Source organism: Podarcis pityusensis (assembly GCF_964106645.2).
Source record: "Podarcis pityusensis genome assembly, chromosome: 18".
Lineage (NCBI taxonomy): Eukaryota > Metazoa > Chordata > Lepidosauria > Squamata > Lacertidae > Podarcis > Podarcis pityusensis.
In genome coordinates, this window is record NC_138043.1 from 2,063,332 (window position 1) to 2,083,448 (window position 20,117).

Here is a 20,117-nt window from a genome sequence, read left to right on the forward strand (position 1 = left end):
TCTTGCACCCCCTTCCTGCGACGGAAAACCCAGCGGCCTTGCATTCCTAGCCCAAGAAAGGCGCCGAGATAAGGGGGGAGTAATAATAAGTAACCTAAATGAGAACGCCGCAAAAGCACAAACCGGGGCAAGGGACACAGGATTTCGCCAGCTGGAGGGGAAGCTACTAACTCTTACAGCGGTCCCTTGGTTCTCAAATGCCTTTGGTACTGAAACAAGTTGGAACCCAAACTCTGCAAACCTGGAAGGAAGCGTTCCGGTTTGCGAACTTTTTTTGGAAGCCGAACGTGCTCCGTTTTGAGAGCCATAGATCCGTTTTGAGTGTTACGCTTCCCATTTGAGTGTTACGCTGAGGTCTGTCTGTTTTTGCTTTTTATTTTGCGTTTTTGTATTTGCGGCGCTTTTCGTTTTGTTTTCTCCTGAAAATAGGGACATCCTATTCCATCCCCTCCAACGTTTCTCCCGTGAAAATAGGGACATCCTATTCCATCCCCTCCAACGTTTCTCCCCTGAAAATAGGGACGTCCTAATCCATCCCCTCCAATGTTTCTCCCCTGAAAATAGGGACGTCCTCTTCCATCCCCTCCAACATATCTCCCGTGAAAATAGGGACGTCCTATTCCATCCCCTCCAACGTTTCTCCCCTGAAAATAGGGACATCCTATTCCATCCCCTCCAACGTTTCTCCCCTGAAAATAGGGACATCCTATTCCATCCCCGCCAATGTTTCTCCCCTGAAAATAGGGCATCCTATTCCGTCCCCTCCAACGTTTCTCCCCTGAAAATAGGGACCTCCTATTCCGTCCCCAACAATGTTTCTCCCCTGAAAATAGGAACATCCTATTGCATCCCCTCCAACGTTTCTCCCGTGGAAATAGGGACGTCCTATTCCATCCCCTCCAACGTTTCTCCAGTGAAAATAGGGACGTCCTATTCCATCCCCTCCAATGTTTCTCCTCTGAAAATAGGGACATCCTAAAGAAAAGTGGGACGTTCTAGTATCAAATCAGAAACCGGGACAGCTTCTGTAAATCTGGGACTGTCCCTGGAAAATAGGGAGACTTGGAGGGTCTGCAATTGTTAAACGGACTTTCAGAAGACATCTGAAGGTAGCCCTTTCTAGGGAAGTGGGTTTTTAAAGAAGTGTTTGATGTTTTCACGGTGTTTTTCTATTTCGCTGGAAACCTGCCCAGATTGGCTGATACATGCTAGTCAGACAGACGTCATATAAATGATAAATTTGTTGTTATTATTATTATTAGTCAGGGGGTGGTGTTGGGAACTGGAGTACCAACAACACCGTGGAACTACAGTTGTACCTTGCAAGTCAAACAGAGTCCGTTCAACTTCCAAAATGTTCGGAAACCAAAGCGCGGCTTCCGGTTGGCTCCTGCAGCCAATCGGAAGTCACAGCGTTCTGGGCTTTTGTTTACCTCGAAGAGAAAGATGGGGAGGATAATAATAATAATAATAATTTGTTATTTATGCTCCGCCCATCTGGCTGGGTCCCCCCAGCCACTCTGGGCAGCTTCCAACAAAACACTAAAATACAATAACATATTAAACATTAAAAGCTTCCCTAAACAGGGCTGCCTTCAGATGTCTTCTAAAAGTCTGGTAGTTGTTGTTCTCTTTGACATCTGGTGGGCCACTGAGAAGGCCCTCTGCCTGGTTCCCTGTAACTTGGCTTCTCGCAGGGAGGGAACCGCCAGAAGGCCCTCGGGAGATGGACCCTGGTGTCTGGGCAGAACGATGGGGGTGGAGACGCTCCTTCAGGTATACTGGACTGAGGCTGTTTAGGGCTTTAAAGGTCAGCACCAACACTTTGAATTGTGCTCGGAAACGTCCTGGGAGCCAATGTAGGTCTTTCAAGACTGGTGTTATATGGTCTTGGCGGCCGCTCCCAGTCCCCAGTCTAGCTGCTGCATTCTGGATTAATTGTAGTTTCCAGGTCACCTTCAAAGGCAGCCCCACAGAGAGTGCATTGCAGTAGTCCAAGCGGGAGATAACCAGAGCATGCGCCACTCTGGCGAGACAGTCTGCGGGCAGGGAGGGTCTCATCCTGCATATCAGATGGAGCTGCCCCGGGCACAGAATTGACCTGCGCCTCCATGGACAGCTGTGAGTCCAAAATGACCCCCAGGTTGCGCATCTGGTCCTTCAGGGGCACAGTTACCCCATTCAGGACCAGGGAGTCCTCCACACCCACCCGCCCCCTGTCCCCCAAGAACAGTCCTTCTGTCTTGTCAGGATTCAACCTCAATCTGTTATGCCTTGCCATAAACCTCCGCAGCCCAGCCTCCCAGGATGGTGGAAAGCTTTTAAAAGCTCTCTCCGGTCTGTGCCAATCTGGGTTCAGCCCAGGGATTAGGCGACGGGAGTTGGGCTGGGGGGAGATCAGCAATGAACCAGGACAGGGCTTGAAATCCGATCAGCCACTCCGACAACTTTCCCTCCCGCCAGAAAGATGCTGCCGTCGAGCTAATCCGCTTTCGAGAGACCCGGGCCGGGTGCCCCAGAGGCAATCAGGGAACGTCGAGCGGCCCCCACGACGGCTTGGCAGTGGGGAGCAGCCTTCTCCAAGCTAGGATACCCCCCAAAAAACCCCACACACCCGTCTGACGCCCATAAACCAGCATGCCAAAGGTCAGGGCCACGATGGCGGCTGCAGTCAGCCCCTCACTTTGCTGCACAGTTTGGAAGCCTCTAAATCCCAGCCTAGGGTTGCCATGTGTTATCTTTTTCCTGGACACGCCCTCCTTTTCAGGGGTAAAATTTCCGCCCGGGTGGATTTTTAAAACTACCGTATTTTTCGCTCTATAAGACGCACCAGACCACCAGACGCACCTAGCTTTTGGAGGAGGAAAACAAGAAAAAAAATATTCTGAATCTCAGAAGCCAGAACAGCAAGAGGGATCGCTGCGCAGCGAAAGCAGCGTTCCCTCTTGCTGTTCTGGCTTCTGGGATAGCTGCGCAGCCTGCATTCGCTCCCTAAGACGCACACACATTTCCCCTTACTTTTTAGGAGGGAAAAAGTGAGTCTTATAGAAGAAAAAATACGGTATACTTTCTGGAGGAGACGCAGACATCGCTGGTGGTTGAAAAGACTTGCTTTCCTCTTCTCTTCTGTTGCCCACGCCCTGCCCCCCCGGCAATATCTCACAGCTTTTATAGCCGGGTATTTAAAAGGTAAAGGACCCCTGGACGGTTGAGTCCAGTCAAAGGCGGCTATGGGGTTGCGGCGCTCATCTCGCTTCAGGCCGAGGGATCCGGCGTTTGTCCGCAGACAGCTTTCCGGGTCGTGTGGCCAGCAGGACTAAACTGCTTCTGACGCATGACGGAAACCAGAGCAGCGCACGGAAACGCTGTTTACCTTCCCGCCGCAGCGGTACCTATTTGTCTACTTGCACTTGCGTGCTTTCGAACTGCTAGGAGGGGTGTGGGTGGCGTGTCTAAACCACTGAGCCTGTTGGGTTTGCCTATCGGAAGGTCAGCGGTTCAATTCCAGCGACGGGGTGAGCTCCCGTTGCTCTGTCCCTGCTCCTGCCAACCTAGCAGTTCGAAAGCACACCGGTGCAAGTAGATAAATAGGAACCACTGCGGCGGGAAAGTAAACAGCATTTCCGTGCGCTCTGGTTTCCATCGTGGTGTCCCATTGCACCAGAAGCGGTTCATGTCAAATTGCTGTTTTAGGGATTGTTTTTAAAAGCCTGGAACGGATTAATCTGCTTTGCATGACTTTCTATGGGAAAGCAGCGCGCCTTGGTTTTGGAACGCTTTGGTTTTGGAACGGACGTCTGGAACGGATTAAGTTTGAGAACCAAGGTGCTGCTGTCTTCCTGTTTAAAATGCAAAATCGAGCATCTCCCAGACCCAGCCATACACAGACACATGACGGATGACACACACACACACAGAGGCAGCCAGGATCAGATATCACTGCCTACAAGCGTTGAAACCGCCTGCGTGACTCGGCAGAAAGGAAAAATCACTCTGCACGTGCTCAAAAAGGACCACCGTCGCGGCGCTAGAGACAGGTGCCGAAGTTCAGCCTATGGGGCGCACGAGGAGTTTTAAAATATTGGGAATTTCTTCCCTAAAGATCCAGTTTGCAAACTTTTCCTAGGGTTAAGGAGGGGTGGGGCAGTCAAAGCGGGAAGGGAAATATCTCAGAAGAGATTGCAGAGGGAAAATTGTCGGCTTTTCATGAAAGAGTCACAGGCAGGCCAGCAAATCAGAGAGGGGGCGGAATCTATCAGGAAACACAACTTCCTTGTTCTGGGCGGGGGAAATAATAAGGGATCTCTGTGTTCTGGCTGAAATCTCCCCACCCTCCTCAACGGCCCTACTCACCCGCGTAGGGTCCATCTGTCACCCAATCGCCCCCCTCCAGCTGGGACCCCCAAGGAGGTTTCCAAAAAAGAGAAAACACCCCAGGCTGGAGGAGAGGAACGCCTCTCTCTCTCTCTCTCGCTCCTGGATTTAAAAATAGCCTGCCGTCCTTTTCTGCCAAGGAAGCGACGGAGTTTGGCTGGCATGGCGCGACGGGATCGCCAGGGCCCCCCGCAAAGGTCTCCGGGAGTTGAAAAGGGCACTTCCGCCTGCCCCCACGACATGAGAGGGAGCTGAGGAAATTGGCAGTGGAGGGGGGCAAGGAAGGAGAGAAAGAGAGAGAGAAGGGAAAGGAGGAGAGACTCTGCTAGTTATAGGAGCATAGAATCGTCGAGGTGGAAGGGACCCTGAGGGTCATCTAGCCCAACCCCTCTTTTCCGCGATGCAGGACTCGAACCCACGGCCTGGAGGTTAAGAGTCTCGTGCTCTACCGACGGAGCTATCTAGCGTCTTGTCCTCACCGAGGCGCCCTAAAGCAGTGGTTTTCAACCAGCGTGGCGCCCTGGGATGCCTTGAACAGTAATAATAATAATAATAATAATAATTTTGGATTCTGAATCACCTCATTGTGCTTTCTAAATATTCTTATACAGTGGTACCTTGGGTTAATAACTTAATTTTAAGGGAATCAGAAAGTATACGAGCAGGAACTGACAAATAGACAGCGGAGGGAGAAGGGGAAATAAAAGGGGGGGGATATAAATCGAAAATACAGTGGTACCTCGGGTTAAGAACTTAATTCGTTCCGGAGGTCCATTCTTAACCTGAAACTGTTCTTAACCTGAAGCATCACTTTGGCTAATGGGGCCTCCCGCCGCCGCCGCACGATTTCTGTTCTCATCCTGAAGCAAAGTTCTTAACCCGAGGTAATATTTCCGGGTTGGTGGAGTCTGTAACCTGAAGCGTCTGTAACCCGAGGTACCACTGTAATAATTATTAATAATAATAATTTATTATTTATGCCCCACCCATCTGGCTGGGTCTCCCAAGCTACTCTGGGTGGCTTCCAACAAAGTTTTAAAAACATCAAACATTAAAAACTTCCCTAAACAGGGCTGCCTTTGGATGTCTTCTAAAAGTCAGATAGTTGTTTATCTCCTTGACATCTGACGAGAGGGCGCCACCACCAAGAAGGCCCTCCACCTGGTTCCCTGTAACCTCACTTCTCGCAGGGAGGGAACCGCCAGAAGGCCCTCGGGAGATGGACCCCGGTGTCCGTGCTGGATGATGGGGGTGGAGACGCTCCTTCAGGTCTACTGGGCCGAGGCCAAGATAGTCTTAGAAACTGAGATATAAAAATTAGGAGCTAAATGGCACCTTGAACCTAAGTTACGGGTACAACAACAGAATGCCTAGGTGCTTTTTTAAATAACAAGAATACAAAGCTGAAAATGAATGAACTGCAGCTGAAATATTCAGTTCATTTTTCACATGGTCTAGTCCTTCCCAAGAAAGTAAAATCTCTCACTGCCTCCATTACTTTCTTGGGCTCCATGTTCACTGCAGATGGTGACAGCAGTCCCGAAATTAAAAGACGCCTGCTTCTTGGGAGAAAAGCAATGACAAACCTAGACAGCATCTTAAAAAGCAGAGACATCACCTTGCCAACAAAGGTCCATATAGTTAAAGCTATGGTTTTCCCAGTAGTGATGTATGGAAGTGAGAGCTGGACCATCAAGAAGGCTGATCGCCGAAGAATGGATGCTTTTGAATTGTGGTGCTGGAGGAGACTCTTGAGAGTCCCATGGACTGCAAGAAGATCAAACCTCTCCATTTGATTCCTAAACTGACCAAATCTTTTCTCTGTAAGGTCAAAGTGGAAAAGCCTCCCCATTGTCTCTTTCCTCACAAATCTTGTCTTAAGGGTATGTCTGTGTTTGAATAGGGTAATTCCTTCCTGTAGCACCTTAAAGACCAACTAAGTTAGTTCTTGGTATAAGCTTTCGTGTGCATGCACACTTCTTCAGATACACTGAAATTTCAGTGTATCTGAAGAAGTGTGCTTGCACACGAAAGCTTATACCAAGAACTAACTTAGTTGGTCTTTAAGGTGCTACAGGAAGGAATTTTTTTATTTCGACTATGGCAGACCAACAGGGCTACCCATCTGTATTTGAATAGGGTGTGAGCCTGTGACCTGGCCCAGGAACTAAGTATTTATAATTACAAAGGACTGGCCAGGCTCCCCAGGCAATCCAATCAAGTAACCTGCCAGACAGGAGATAAACAACAACAGGAGAAAAACAACGTTCAAATTTTCTGTTTTAGACCGCCTTTCTGAGGGGTGGTCTTAGGTTACACCCTTTCTGTGATGGATGTATGATGTTTCTGGGGGGTGGTCTGGATCTACAGGGTGGCAATTTCAAAAGTCTTTATAAGGCCTTGCATGCCATTTTTCTAGGTCCCTCCTCTCTCCTGCGTGTGAGGGGAGCACCCTGTTGCAACAGATCAATAAAGGCCAAGCCTACAGGCTGCTGTTTTGCTCCAAGTAATCCTGGTTGGTGTCTTTGTTTTTTTTGTCCAAGGGAGCCCTTGGATTTTTCCGTTAACAACCCCCAAGCAGGCAATTCTTGTGGCCATCGTTTGCCACAGCTGCCTCCAAACCCTTCCATTCCTCTTCTATTTGTCTATCGCCTCCCATTCTGGGCTTCTGACGCTGCGTCCCATGAGTGGGTGCCCTGTGCCGTCACTCACAGTCCAGTGACTCCATCCCATAAGCATCCGGGTGGAAAGGGAGGGAGCTGGACTTCTGCAAAGCTCTTTCTACACATTGGCTATCTATAGCCATGAGGTCAGAGCTCTCTCTTTGTCTCCCCACTCCCTCTCAAAAATAAGAACCAGACCTGCTAAAGAGATTAGACCGTCTCGAGACAGATGGATCTTTCGATTTCTTTCGGCCTGCACGCTCAGGTCCCTCGTCTTGCCCTGACTTCGTTCAGGGACACCTCATGTGATGGCCTGGGATTCGGACTCGGAGGCTGAACCTGAGGAATCCCAGCCTGCACAGGAGTCCCTGCCTCCAGAACCAGCTGGGGCCTGAGCCTGAAGGGTCCTCACCTGTGCTGGATCCTCAGGTGAGTCTGCTCTGGCTCCTGAGGTGATGGAGGACCCATTGCCTGCAGGTGCTCCACTCTCAGCCCTGTCAGGGGAAGCTGAGGTTGCCTCTGGGTCCGGTAACCCTCCAGCCTCTCCTGAGCTGCAGAGGCTCAGGGCAGAGAGGCGGAGGGAACTAAGTTCCCGCAGGAAGAGTGCTCACCTCCAGGCAGAGGCAAGTCACTTGTGGACCGGGGCCGCCCTATGCCTCGGGGCAGATAAAAGCTAGCCAGCCCAGTCCCAGGTTGCGGGAGCAACATTGTCGCTAGCCAGTTCCTGCCTGCACCCTGTCCTGCTCTCCTGCCAGAGCTCCTGATCTCACCGACTCCCTGCCTTGGACCCAGCTACAGCTTTGACGGACAGCCTCCATACCGCACCCGCGACCTCGTACTGGACTCGGACCTCACCGCACGGTTAACCCTCGGGACCAGCACACCTCGGCTGAAGCAAACCGTCTCCTGAGATTTGCAGCAACCGCAACGCAAAAACACTGGGAGAGAACATAGACACTGGGGCGAGTGGCTTTCGATAGCCTTTTTCTCCTCCATGAATTTCTCTAGCGGCGAATCCCCCCCAGGAATGTTATCATTAGTGCTATTATTTACCAGAAAAAGAGGTTCCGGGACTCACCACGAACGCCTCCCTCGTTCTCTTAGAAGGGCATCCTGAGAGGTGTTGGAACTGAGTTCCGGCTGAAAAAAAAGACCCTGGTTGCAATGTTATCAGCTGCATTTAGTGCAGAATTCAGCAGCCAGGTAGCTTGCCGGCCAGTTGGCTAAAGCTTGGTGCTGATAATGCCATGGTTGCAGGTTCGAATCCCGTACAGGTCAGACACATTGCAGGGGGTTCGACTAGATGATCCTCAGGGTCCCTTCCAACTCTACAATTCTATGGCTCTAAAATAGTCTGAGCACATAACAACAATCCGGACCCCAATTCCTGGTTTAGACCTACAAAACACAACTGGGGTTGGTGGGGCAGTGCCCCATTTGCCCCACTGGACTAGCCACCACTGATTTAAAACACACACACACACACACACACACACACACACACGTGAACAACTATCTAGCTTTCCCCATTCATTTTAACCAACTATTCTCGGGACTTTAGTGTCTCCATACTTTCTTCCTCTATCCATTGAAACGTAAGTCTGTCATCACGCTGAAGTTCAGTTTTTCGGCCAGTAGGGGGCCACGTCAACTCCTGCGTGGCCAACAACAAACAGGGGGGCAGGTGAGCGAGCAAGCAGAATGGGAGGCAAGGATTCTGCTTAAGAGATAGCAGAGAGGAGCTTCACGGAGCAGTTTAGCAAACTGCGGAGCATCTCTACTCGCTGTGAAATGTGGCCGCAAAAAAAGTTTAACGGAAAGAGGGAGGTATTCCAGAAAACCACTCTCTGAAGCCCCTTCTCTTCTCCTTTAAAATTAATAATAATAATTTTCAAAATATAAAAAAATAAAATAAATTGTCCAGTAGCACCTTAGAGACCAACTAAGTTTGTTCTTGGTATAAGCGTGTGCATGCACACTTCTTCAGATACAACGAAAGCTTATACCAAGAACGAACTTAGTTGGTCTCTAAGGTGCTACTGGACAATTAAGCTCTGGTTTTCCCAGTAGTGATGTATGGAAGTGAGAGCTGGACCATCAAGAAGGCTGATTGCCGAAGAATGGATGCTTTTGAATTCTTCAGCGATCAGAGGCATTTGGGACTTACGAGAAAGAGGCGAGCAAGTTGCGGCAGGATAAATGTTTGTATACTCCTCTGTGGCACGGAAAAAAAGAGGATAGAGGAAAAACTTTTTCTCGCTATGAGTGTCGGATGAGAGAAACGACTCCTTCACGTTGTCGGTCTACGGAACTCCCTCCCACAAGGCGAGAAAGTTAAGGCTACAACGAGAAACCTTGTACAGATGGTACACGACACCAGTGCAGTTAGGGAAAATGTACAAAACTAGTTCAAATATATGTTGGAAGTGTAAGGGAAAGGAGGGGACATTTTTTCGTATGTGGTGGGATGGTGAGGTAATTAAAAACTTTTGGGAAATGATTTACAACCAATTGAAGAAAATGTCCCATTTAACATTTGTTTAAAAACCTGAAGCATTTTTATTAGGGACTGTAGGGAAAAATCTGCCAAAAAAGCTAAAAAACATCTTCATGTATGCGACAACGGCCGCAAGAGTTTTAATAACACAAGGATGGAAGACTGAAGAAACCCCAACTAAAGAATCATGGCAAGAAAAATTGATGGACTATGCAGAACTGGGAAAACTGACATACAAGCTACGGGACAAGGATAACTGTGACTTTAAAGACAAATGGGAACCCTTTACAAAGTATTTGAAGATACAACAATGCGAATTGGACTCCTTGACTGGTTTTGAATAAACATTCACAAACTTTTTATCGATAATAATCAGCTAAATAGCTTGAGGATCTATACAACAGCATTTTTAGAGAAATCAAAGACTGGAACTGAGGGAAGTCGGGGGGTGGGGGGGTTCTGTGGAGGGAGGGAGGGAAAATGGGGGAAAATAAGGATGATATGTTTCTGGATAATATGTTTTGTTTTAATTTTGAATAAAAGTTATTTAGAAAAAAACGAGAAGCCTTTTCTATTACATAAGCAACTTCATTGTTTTCTTACCTACAAGAAGCTCTCTCCGTGTTTGATAGCAAGAAGTCTACTCTAACCAAAGTTCAGAAGTCAGGCGCCGCTTATTCCGTACGCTAAAGGCAACTGTCTCGGTTACTGCAAATGGAGGGGCCGGGATTTGAACCCGCAACCTTCGACACAGGAGGCAGTTGCCCGACCACTGAGCTACAGCCCTTGCCCTGTTCCTAAAAGCTACTCAACACTTTCCTTTGAGACACCTGCTCTGAATCTTCCTTTATTCTGCTCAGTATTTCAGAAGAGTTGCGACAGACTTTTTCATGGTTAAACTGCGGAACTCCCTCTCTCAGGAGAGAAGTAACGGCCACTGATTCTGAAAGCTTTAAAAGCAGATTAGAAAAGAGGAAGATAAGGCTATACTAGCCAGGATAGCTGCGTTTCACCTGCACTGCTTCGTCCCAGTATACCTGAAGGAGCGTCTCCACCCCCATCGTTCAGCCCGGACACTGAGGTCCAGCTCTGAGGGCCTTCTGGTGGTTCCCTCCCTGCGAGAAGTGAGGTTGCAGGGAACCAGGCAGAGGGCCTTCTTGGTGGTGGCTCCCGCCCATCAGACGTCAATGAAATAAACAACTGACTTTTAGAAGACATCTGAAGGCAGCCCTGTTTAGGAAAGTTTTTAATGTTGGATGTTTCGTTGTGCTTCTAATAATCTGTTGGAAGCCGTCCAGAGTGGCTGGGGAAACCCAGCCAGATGGGCGGGGTGTAAATAATAAATTATTAGTCTTGTTAATTATTGTTATTATTAATCTTACTTTATCAGCAGAGGAAGGATCCTAGCTCAACGGAACAGCACGTGTTCTGCATGCAGAATGTCTGGATTCAACCTCCAACGGCATCCTGGGATAGATTCGTTGCCTGAAACCCAGGACAGCTGCTGCCAAACTGTGCAGACAGGACTGAACTTGATGGAACCGGCAGCCTGACAAAAGGAAGCTTCCAGGATTCCCTCTGACACAACCACAGCAGAAAACCAGGTCTTAAGTTACAGTGGGGGACTAGATTTCGCTGGAATGTCAGCAAGAGCCGTTCTGCAATGGCACAGTGAGATCTCCACCGCTGACCGCTGACCATTAGGTCCAGTCGTGACCCACTCTGGGGTTGCAGCGCTCATCTCGCTTTATTGGCCGAGGGAGCCGGCGTACAGCTTCCGGGTCATGTGGCCAGCAGGATTAAGCCGCTTCTGGAGAACCAGAGCAGCGCACGGAAACGCCGTTTACCTCCCCGCCGGAGCGGTACCTATTGATCTACTTGCACTTTGACGTGCTTTCGAACTGCTAGGTTGGCAGGAGCAGGGACCGAGCAACAGGAGCTCACTCCGTCGTGGGGATTTGAACCACCAACCTTCTGATCGGCAAGTCCTAGGCTCTGGGGTTTAACCCACAGTGCCACCCGCGCCCCCTCCCTAATTTCCAAATTCTCTGCCCCCCTGGAGAGGGTCAGGCTGGATGACCTGGAGAGAGCCCCTCTGGATTTTGAAGGCGCGTTTCCCCCCTCTTCCTCTTGAGCTGCCTCGGCCCTTCCCTCTCGCCGTCCCAATTTGTTCGGAGAGCGTCACATGCCGAAAGGAAAATAAAAAATAATTGCATCCTTGACTTGGCCCGGGAGTTACGGGGCGGGATTGCAAAGCGTGGAGAGGGAGGGAGGGAGGGAGCGCAGAAAGGAGAAGGGCAGAGATAAGATTGCACAACTTTCCCCCCCCCCAGCCTCCCCCAGTCTTGTTGCTGAGCATTGTTCAAAGAAAACACTGGGCCCTTTCTTTGGAAATACCCTTCCTCCTTCTCTCTTCGCTCTCCCTCCCTCGCTCCTTCCCGCTTGGACTGCGTTCGTTCAGACTTCCCCGTCTGCTGACCAGATGCCCTGGACGCAACTTTCACTAGGAAAGGAAAGGGAGGGGTAGGATCTTCAAAGCAGCCTGCCCTGCTCTTGACCTTAAATACCCCTTACTAGGGAGGATGGAGGGGACGCGGGTGGTGCTGTGGGTTAAACCACAGAGCCTAGGACTTGCTGATCAGAAGGTCGGCGGTTCGAATCCCCATGACGGGGTGAGCTCCCGTTGCTTGGTCCCTGCTCCTGCCCACCTAGCAGTTCGAAAGCACGTCAAAGTGCAAGTAGATAAATAGGTACCGCTCCAGCGGGAAGGTAAACAGCGTTTCCGTGCACTGCTCTGGTTCGCCAGAAGCGGCTTAGTCCTGCTGGCCACATGACCCGGAAGCTGTACGCCGGCTCCCTCGGCCAGTAAAGCGAGATGAGCGCCGCAACCCCAGAGTCGGCCACGACTGGACCTAATGGTCAGGGGTTCCCTTTACCTTTAGGGAGGATGGAGAGGGGAAACAGAGCAAAATTGGGCAAAGCGAAGGGGGAAAGGAGGAAACGAATATTCGCCTCCATTTCCTGTTGTTCAATGAACTCTGGTTATGTTGTTGTTGTTTAGTTGTTTAGTTGTGTCCGCCTCTTCGTGACCCCTTGGACCAGAGCACACCAGGCCCTCCTGTCTTCCACCGCCTCCCACAGTTTGGTCAAACTCATGTTGGTAGCTTCCTATGCAATATTTTTCTTTACAGCATCGGACTTTCCTTTCGCTTCCAGGCATATCCGCAACTGAGCGTCCTTTCAGCTTTTGCCCAGCCGCTTCATCAGCTCTGAATCTACTTGTACTTGTCCTCCGCTCTTCCTCAGTAGCATGTTGGACGCCTTCCGACCTGAGGGGCTCATCTTCCAGCGTTGTAACTTTTATATGCCTGTTGTCTTTGTCCATGGAGTTTTCTTGGCAGGGATACTGGAGTGGCTTGCCAGTTCCTGCTCCAGGTAGATCACGTTTGGTCGAAATTCTCCACTATGACCTGTCCGTCTTGGGTTGCCCTGCACTGTGTAGCTCATAGCTTCTTGGAGTTATTCAAGCCCCTTCACCATGGCAAGGCAGTGATTCATGAAGAATGGATGCTTTTGAATTCTGGTGCTGGAGGAGACTCTTGAGGGTCCCATGGACTGCAAGAAGATCAAACCTCTCCATTCTGAAGGAAATCAGCCCTGAATGCTCACTGGAAGGACAGATCCTGAAGCTGAGGCTCCAAGACTTTGGCCACCTCCCTGGAAAAGACCCTGATGTTGGGGAAGATGGAGGGCGCAAGGAGAAGGGGACGACAGAGGACAAGATGGTTGGACAGTGTTCTCGAAGGTGCCAGCATGAGTTTGACCAAACTGCGGGAGGCAGTGGAAGACAGGAGGGCCTGGCGTGCTCTGGTCCAGGCGGTCACGAAGAGTCGGACACAACTAAACAACTAAACAACAAAATTTTCAGGGGGGAAACGTTGGAGGGGATGGAACAGGACGCCCCTATTTTCACAGGAGAAACATTGGAGGGGATGGAATAGGACGTCCCTATTTTCAGGGGAGAAATGTTGGAGGGGATGGAATTGGACGTCCCTATTTTCAGGGGAGAAACGTTGGAGGGGATGGAATAGGACGTTCCTATTTTCAGGGGAGAAACGTTGGAGGGGATGGAAAAGGACGTCCCTATTTTCACAGGAGAAACGTTGGAGGGGATGGAATAGGACGTCCCTATTTTCAGGGGAGAAACGTTGGAGGGGATGGAATAGGAAGTCCCTATTTTCAGGGGAGAAACGTTGGAGGGGACAGAATAGGAAGTCCCTATTTTCAGGGGAGAAACGTTGGAGGGGATGCGTGTCTCTGGGTTTTTCCCTGAGAGTAAACAAGCCAACGAACTTGGAGACCAGAAGGTCGGGGAAGCCAGGAAGAAGAAGAAATGCAAAATCATGACCTAGGTTTCTAAAAGAGGCATCAAGGGAGGAGGTGGCTGAGCCCAGACGAGAGCGAGGGAAAGTCCCAAGGTGCTGAGAGACAGCTGGAGAGAGAGAGAGGGAGAGAGAGAGAGAGAGAGAGAGAGAGAGAGAGAGAGAATTTGCCATCAAGGGCCTGGACTCAAATCAAGCAGGTCAGTGCATCGTCCTGGCTAGGAGTGGCACTGAGTGTGCCAGGGCTATTTTGGGGCCTGGATGCTGTGGCTTTGCCAGCAAGGCAGACGTTCCGAAGGCGAGAAGACGTCCCCGTCCCAAGAAATCTCTCTGCGCAAACTCCTTGCCAAGGGTTTAAAATCGCTCAATTGGAAGTTGTGTCTTGGGGGGGGGGGGGCGGGGATGGAAAGAGAGAAAGGGGCAAAATAATAATAATAATAATAATAATAATAATAATAGTTTATACCCCACCCATTTGGCCGGGTTTCCCCAACCACTCTGGGCGGCTCCCTACAGAATATTAAAAACACGAAACAACATCAGTCATTAAAAACTTCCCTAAACAGGGCTGCCTTCAGATGTCTTCTAAAAGTCAGATAGCTGTTTATTTCCTTGACATCTGATGGGAGGGTGCCACCACCGAGAAGGCCCTCTGCCTGGTTCCCTGCAACCTCGCTTCTCGCAGGGAGGGAACCCCCAGAAGGCCCTCGGGAAATGGACCCAGGTGTCCGGGGTGGAGACGCTTCTTCAGGGATACCTGTGACCTGGTTACCCTGAGTTGGGAATTATTGGGCCGTTGCGTGGGAGGGGGAGGCGGCACTCTGGGTATGCTCAGAGGTGGGGGAATTCCTTAAATTGCCTCCAAACTGAGTTGGTCTGTGTGTGTGTGTGTGTGTGTGTGTGTGTACATCCAAAAATGCACGTACTTCAAAAAAATTCAGCTGTTAAGATAAACACTGTCTTAGAAGAGAGTTTCCCTAGAAAAATGGGATTTTAAAAGCAGCATTCATTTTCCTTTGAGAGGCATAGCCAATGCACTCTGTACACACTCAAAGGCCCTCTCTCCCTCTTCCTGCACGAAACACAGAGAAATTGGCTCAGAAAATCCCCTGAACCTCACCTGAACTTCCAATGGGCTTCAGAATAGGTGCCCTCATTCACTGACCATCATGGAATATTTTTATTTTTACTATTTTAATTACATGAATACCATCATCATCATTTTATTTACATCCTGCTTTCCCCCTCCAGCCCCCAGATCACGGAGTCTAAAACAGCCACAGATAAAAATGCAGAAACGCTACAAACCTATAAAAGGCTGTCATTCATTAAACCCTAATAAAATTAAAACAGTATCTATTAAAATGCATGTCATAGAAGCATGGCGGCACTATTGAAAGCCCTTTCCTTTCAAAATGGCACCTGTTGGAATAGGAAAGCCAGGAGGGAGCTGGCCTGGTTTCTCTCGGCAGCGAGTTCCAAAGTTGTTTCGGAGGAGCCACCACAGAGAAGGCCCCGTCTTGCACCCCCAACCAAGTAAGCCTGTGAGGTTGGCAGGACCAAGAGAAGGGAACCCCCAAACATTTCAGAGCCAGGGCAGGTTCGTACAAGAGAATACAGTTCTTCATATAGCCTGGGCTTAAGCCGTATAGGTCTTAACTACCACAATGTGCTCTATGTGGGGCTCCCTTTGAAGGTGACCCCGAAACTGCAACTAATCCAGAATGCGGCAGCCAGACTGGGGACTGGGAGCGGCCGCCGAGACCATATAACCCCGGTCCTGAAAGAGTTACATTGGCTCCCAGGACGTTTCCAAGCACAATTCAAAGTGTTGGTGCTGACCTTGAAAGCCCTAAATGACCCAGTAGACCTGCAGGAGCGTCTCCACCCCAGACACCTGGGTCCATCTCCCGAGGGCCTTCTGGTGGTTCCCTCCCTGCAAGAAGCAAAGTTGCAGGAAACCAGGCAGAGGGCCTTCTCGGTGGTGGCGCCCTCCCATCAGATGTCAAGGAAATAAACGAGGCCCATGACTTACATCACAGGAGCCTACAGAACACAAAACACTGTGCTGTTGCACAGCTTCAGGATCTGCCTTCCAGTGAGCACTCAGGGCTGATTTCCTTCTGAATGGAGAGGTTGGATCTTCTTGCAGTCCATGGGACTCTCAAGAGTCTCCTCCAGCACCAGAATTCAAAAGCATCCATTCTTCGGCGATCAGCCTTCTTGATGGTCCAGCTCTCACTTCCATACATCACTACGGTGGTACCTCGGGTTACAGATGCTTCAGGTTACAGACTCCGCTAACCCAGAAATAGGACCTTGGGTTAAGAACTTTGCTTCAGGATGAGAACAGAAATCACGCTCCTGCGGTACGACAGCAGCAGGAGGCCCCATTAGCTAAAGTGGTGCTTCAGGTTAAGAACAGTTTCAGGTTAAGAACGGACCTCCAGAACGAATTAAGTACTTAACCCGAGGTACCACTGTACTGGGAAATTGCATAGCTGTCAACTTTTCCCTTTTCTTGTGAGGAATCCTATTCGGAATAAGGGAATTTCCCTTAAAAAAAAGAAAAACGTTGACAGCTATGGTCAACTTTGGGGGGAGCTGGCCCCCTCAAATATTTTATTGGCAGGGGCCCTTGGTCCCTAGCGATTGGCTCCTGGGCTCCAAACCGCAGACCTTGGACCCCACGTGGCTGAAACAGAGAGCGATCCACAGCACGTCTCCGCATTTCAAACTTGCAAAACAGAAATATTCCTCCGTTGCAAATATGGCCCCCACATCATTCCATATATATGGGACTTTAAGGCGGTTCCATTCATTAAAAAAAAAGTGTTCTGTTTGGTTCGCTGTTTCCTAACCATCAGATAACAGTGAGCTGGTTTTTGCCTGGATTAAAAATAAGAAGTGCCAATCTAGAGCAGAGACTCATGCAGATATACAACGGGTACCATCTTCTGCACAGGGCAGCCTACTCTGACCCTGTTATCTGTCATGATAGGTAAAGGGTAAAGGGACCCCTGACCATTAGGTCCAGCCGTGGCCGACTCTGGGGTTGCAGTGCTCATCTCGCTTTATTGGCCAAAGGAGCTGGCGTACAGCCTCTGGGTCATGTGGCCAGCAGGACTAAGCCGCTTCTGGCGAACCAGAGCAGCGCATGGAAACGCCGTTTACCTTCCCGCCGGAGCGGTACCTATTGATCTACTTGCACTTTGACGTGCTTTCGAACTGCTAGGTTGGCAGGAGCAGGGACCGAGCAACGGGAGCTCACCCCGTCATTGCGGGGATTCGAACCGCCGACCTTCCGATCGGCAAGTCCTAGGCTCTGTGGTTTAACCCACAGCGCCACCCGTGTCCCATGTACCAAACCATATCTGGTGCAAAATAACCCATCCCATTCCCCCAGTGAGAGCTTTACATCATACAGGGTTGCAGCGAGCAGCTTCCCACACGGATAGGTGTTTTGAACCAACAAAACCCTTAAAAAAAACAACAACTCTGAACGAACCTCACTTTGTTGAAGCATGACCGCAATCGTTTCACAGAGCAGGGTTTTGAAACCACTGGCTGATATTTTACAGAGGCTCACATGTGTTTGATCCAAGGTGAAGATTTAAGTCAAGATTTTTCACTTTTTTATTCTGAAACTCGGAAAGCCAGGCATTTTGTTCGATCTCAGGGACAGGACTTAGAACACCAGGCTGTTTTTTTAAAAAACAAAAACAAAAACACAGCAAAAAGGATTTACAAGCAATGGGCAAGTTTAAGTCTCAAAGCTGTCGAAAACAGGGTTGTTGTTTTTTTTAAAAAAAGAGGGAGTCCAGAATTCTGATAACGGAATATTGAAACTGGGCCAAATTTTGACTTGGCTGGGCCACATCTTTGCACATCTACTGCCAAAAGCTCAGGCCAGCTTTTATCAACACGGGCCTTGTCTGTTCAAAACGCCTCTCTATGTTTTGGGGGCAGGATAATTAAAATGCTCCCCGCTGCAAGAAAAATCCTTGAGTTTGCTATCAGTTTGTTCCCCCCTCCCACACACACACAACAAATGCACTTAGAAATAAAATAATATCCATGCTCTTGATAGAAAAGGATGTCAAGGTTCTTGCGAGACGCTGCTTTGTTTAGGAGTTACTTATCAGAAGACTCACCCTTAGTTTGCAGCAAGGAAGTCGTTACATGAGAGGCCGGGTGTTCAATAATTAAAATAAAATATCAAGAATCGATCAGGGAGGGAGGGAGGAGAGGCTGCCCCGCTGGAGGGGACACGAGAGTACACTGCAAAAGTCGGAAGGAGCCCGCAATAATATCAGGCCCCGGGCACCATAAGGGAACGCTTTGCCGCTAAGGAAAACTTGCATGCGGAAAAAGACTTTATAGCTGGCCACGTTGAGGGAAGGGTGAACACTGTGTCCTTTGCAAAGAGAGACGTGCAACCCACAGTGGATTTTGACACACACAGAGGGAAAACAAACAGCCAAGAAAAAACACACAACATCCCGTGACTGGCAACACAACGAGGGCACCGCAGGAAGACAGGTTTGTGGGGACACCGAAATGTGTTCACAACTAAGCAAAGGGACCCCCCCCCCCAAAAAATTAACAGGAATGTAAAAAACTGTGCTTGCTCTGATGACGCCTGGAAAACCCGACCAGCGACTTTCCCCATGAAATATACAGCATGGCATGTGAATATTTCATGCCTTGTGTTGCAACAGTGTCGTTGCAGATCGGTGGCCGACGCACATCGATGCCACAGGGATGTGGGGGGTAGGCACAGGAAGGAAGCCACACACACACAAACAAACAAACAAACACACACCCCTCGCTCGCAATCAGCTGTCTCACACACGCTTGCACACTTGCACGAAGCGCAGCCTTTGCACGAGGACCCCGCATGGACACTATTGTCTGGGCAACACGTGCGCCGGACCGCCGTGCTCTTGCACGCCACCTCTCTCTCATCTGGCACACACAAGCGTTCTCACTTCCATGTGCCCAGGTTCCTGGGCACATCCTTCCATGCAGGGAGGAATGTGGGGCCTGTGGCACCAGCGCACGGCGCATTTTTTGCACACTCGCTCGCCCGAGCTCTTGCATGCCGCCTCGTCTGGCACACACGAGCGTTCTCACTTCCATGTGCCCAGGTTCACATCCTTCCATGCAAGGGGGGAATATGGGGCCTATGGCAGCAGTGCACGGCACATTTGCACACTTGCTCTGGCGCGCTGGGGTGGATTTTGAGACCTCTGGGGCACTCGAAGGCTCACCGATACTTACAAGCCCACGGTGCGCGCACTGAATCAACCCCTACGCACGCTGGCATGGAATAGCCTTGCAAACTCCGGCACACTGGGACTCACGGGCTCGGCATTCTTGCAAAAATGCTCTCTCTCAGACACACATACACCCCTCTCTCTTTGCCAACTTATCAAAACTTGGTGCATAGTTGGGGAAACAGTTGATATTAAGCCTCTCCTCTCCCACACCGAAAAACCCTAGCCACCCACTACATCCCACCCCCCTAGTGTGGAAAGAGAGGATGTTCTTGCGGTCACCAGACCACCAGCCCATGCTGCCTATGGAGTACAGATTAGGGGGTGTCCTGCTCCCCACATCTCATACTGATCCAGACTCGTGCATTGCTAAAAGCCAGCAGTTCTCCTCAAAACACAACAACCAGGAGGGAAGGAGAGTGTTGTTTTTTTTCTTCCCGGGGGGGGTGGTTTAGGAGGATAGGATGCAAATAGAAACTTATTACAATTGACCTGCAAAGTGGGGAAGTGGGGGGGGGGGTGTTTGACAGAGATCGGGCGCCTTTTAGGAAGCTCAACTGACTCAGAGGCGGACGAATGCACAGACTCTCTCTCTCTCTCTCTCTCTCTCTCTCTCTCTCTCTCTCTCTCTCTCTCTCTCCAACAACCCCCCCTCCCCGCGCGCGCGCGCCACAAGCCCGCAGCCCCGCCACGCTTTTTCTGCAATGGACAAAACTCTTTTCTCCGGGGGGGGGGAGTTGGGGTGGAGAGAAAGGATTTTGAGAGGGGGACGGTGGGTGAAAGGAACCGAGCTGGAAAGAGGAAACAGATTTCAATTCCCGCTCCCCCCCCCAAAAATAATAATTACAAACGATACAAATTAGCAATGCAAAAAGGAAGGAAGGAGGGGGGTGGAAAGGAGATCTCTGATAAAAGGGGGGGG

The 20,117-nt window shown here is 49.9% G+C and overlaps 1 protein-coding gene and 1 long non-coding RNA gene across 2 annotated transcripts in view; both read right to left on the reverse strand.

Moving 5' to 3' along the window:
* The window catches only part of NFIC (nuclear factor I C), a gene marked incomplete at its 3' end in the record, with an annotated part of 59,441 nt that extends 54,931 nt beyond the window's left edge, over nt 1–4,510 (reverse strand). Inside the window, exon 1 of the mRNA XM_080988564.1 lies at nt 4,354–4,510. Coding sequence (XP_080844690.1) covers nt 4,354–4,368 — 15 coding nt within the window. The 5' untranslated portion in view covers nt 4,369–4,510. The remainder of the gene's footprint in view (nt 1–4,353) is intronic.
* The window catches only part of LOC308467560, a 212,134-nt gene that overhangs the window by 69,806 nt on the left and 122,211 nt on the right, over nt 1–20,117 (reverse strand). The window lies entirely within an intron of this gene.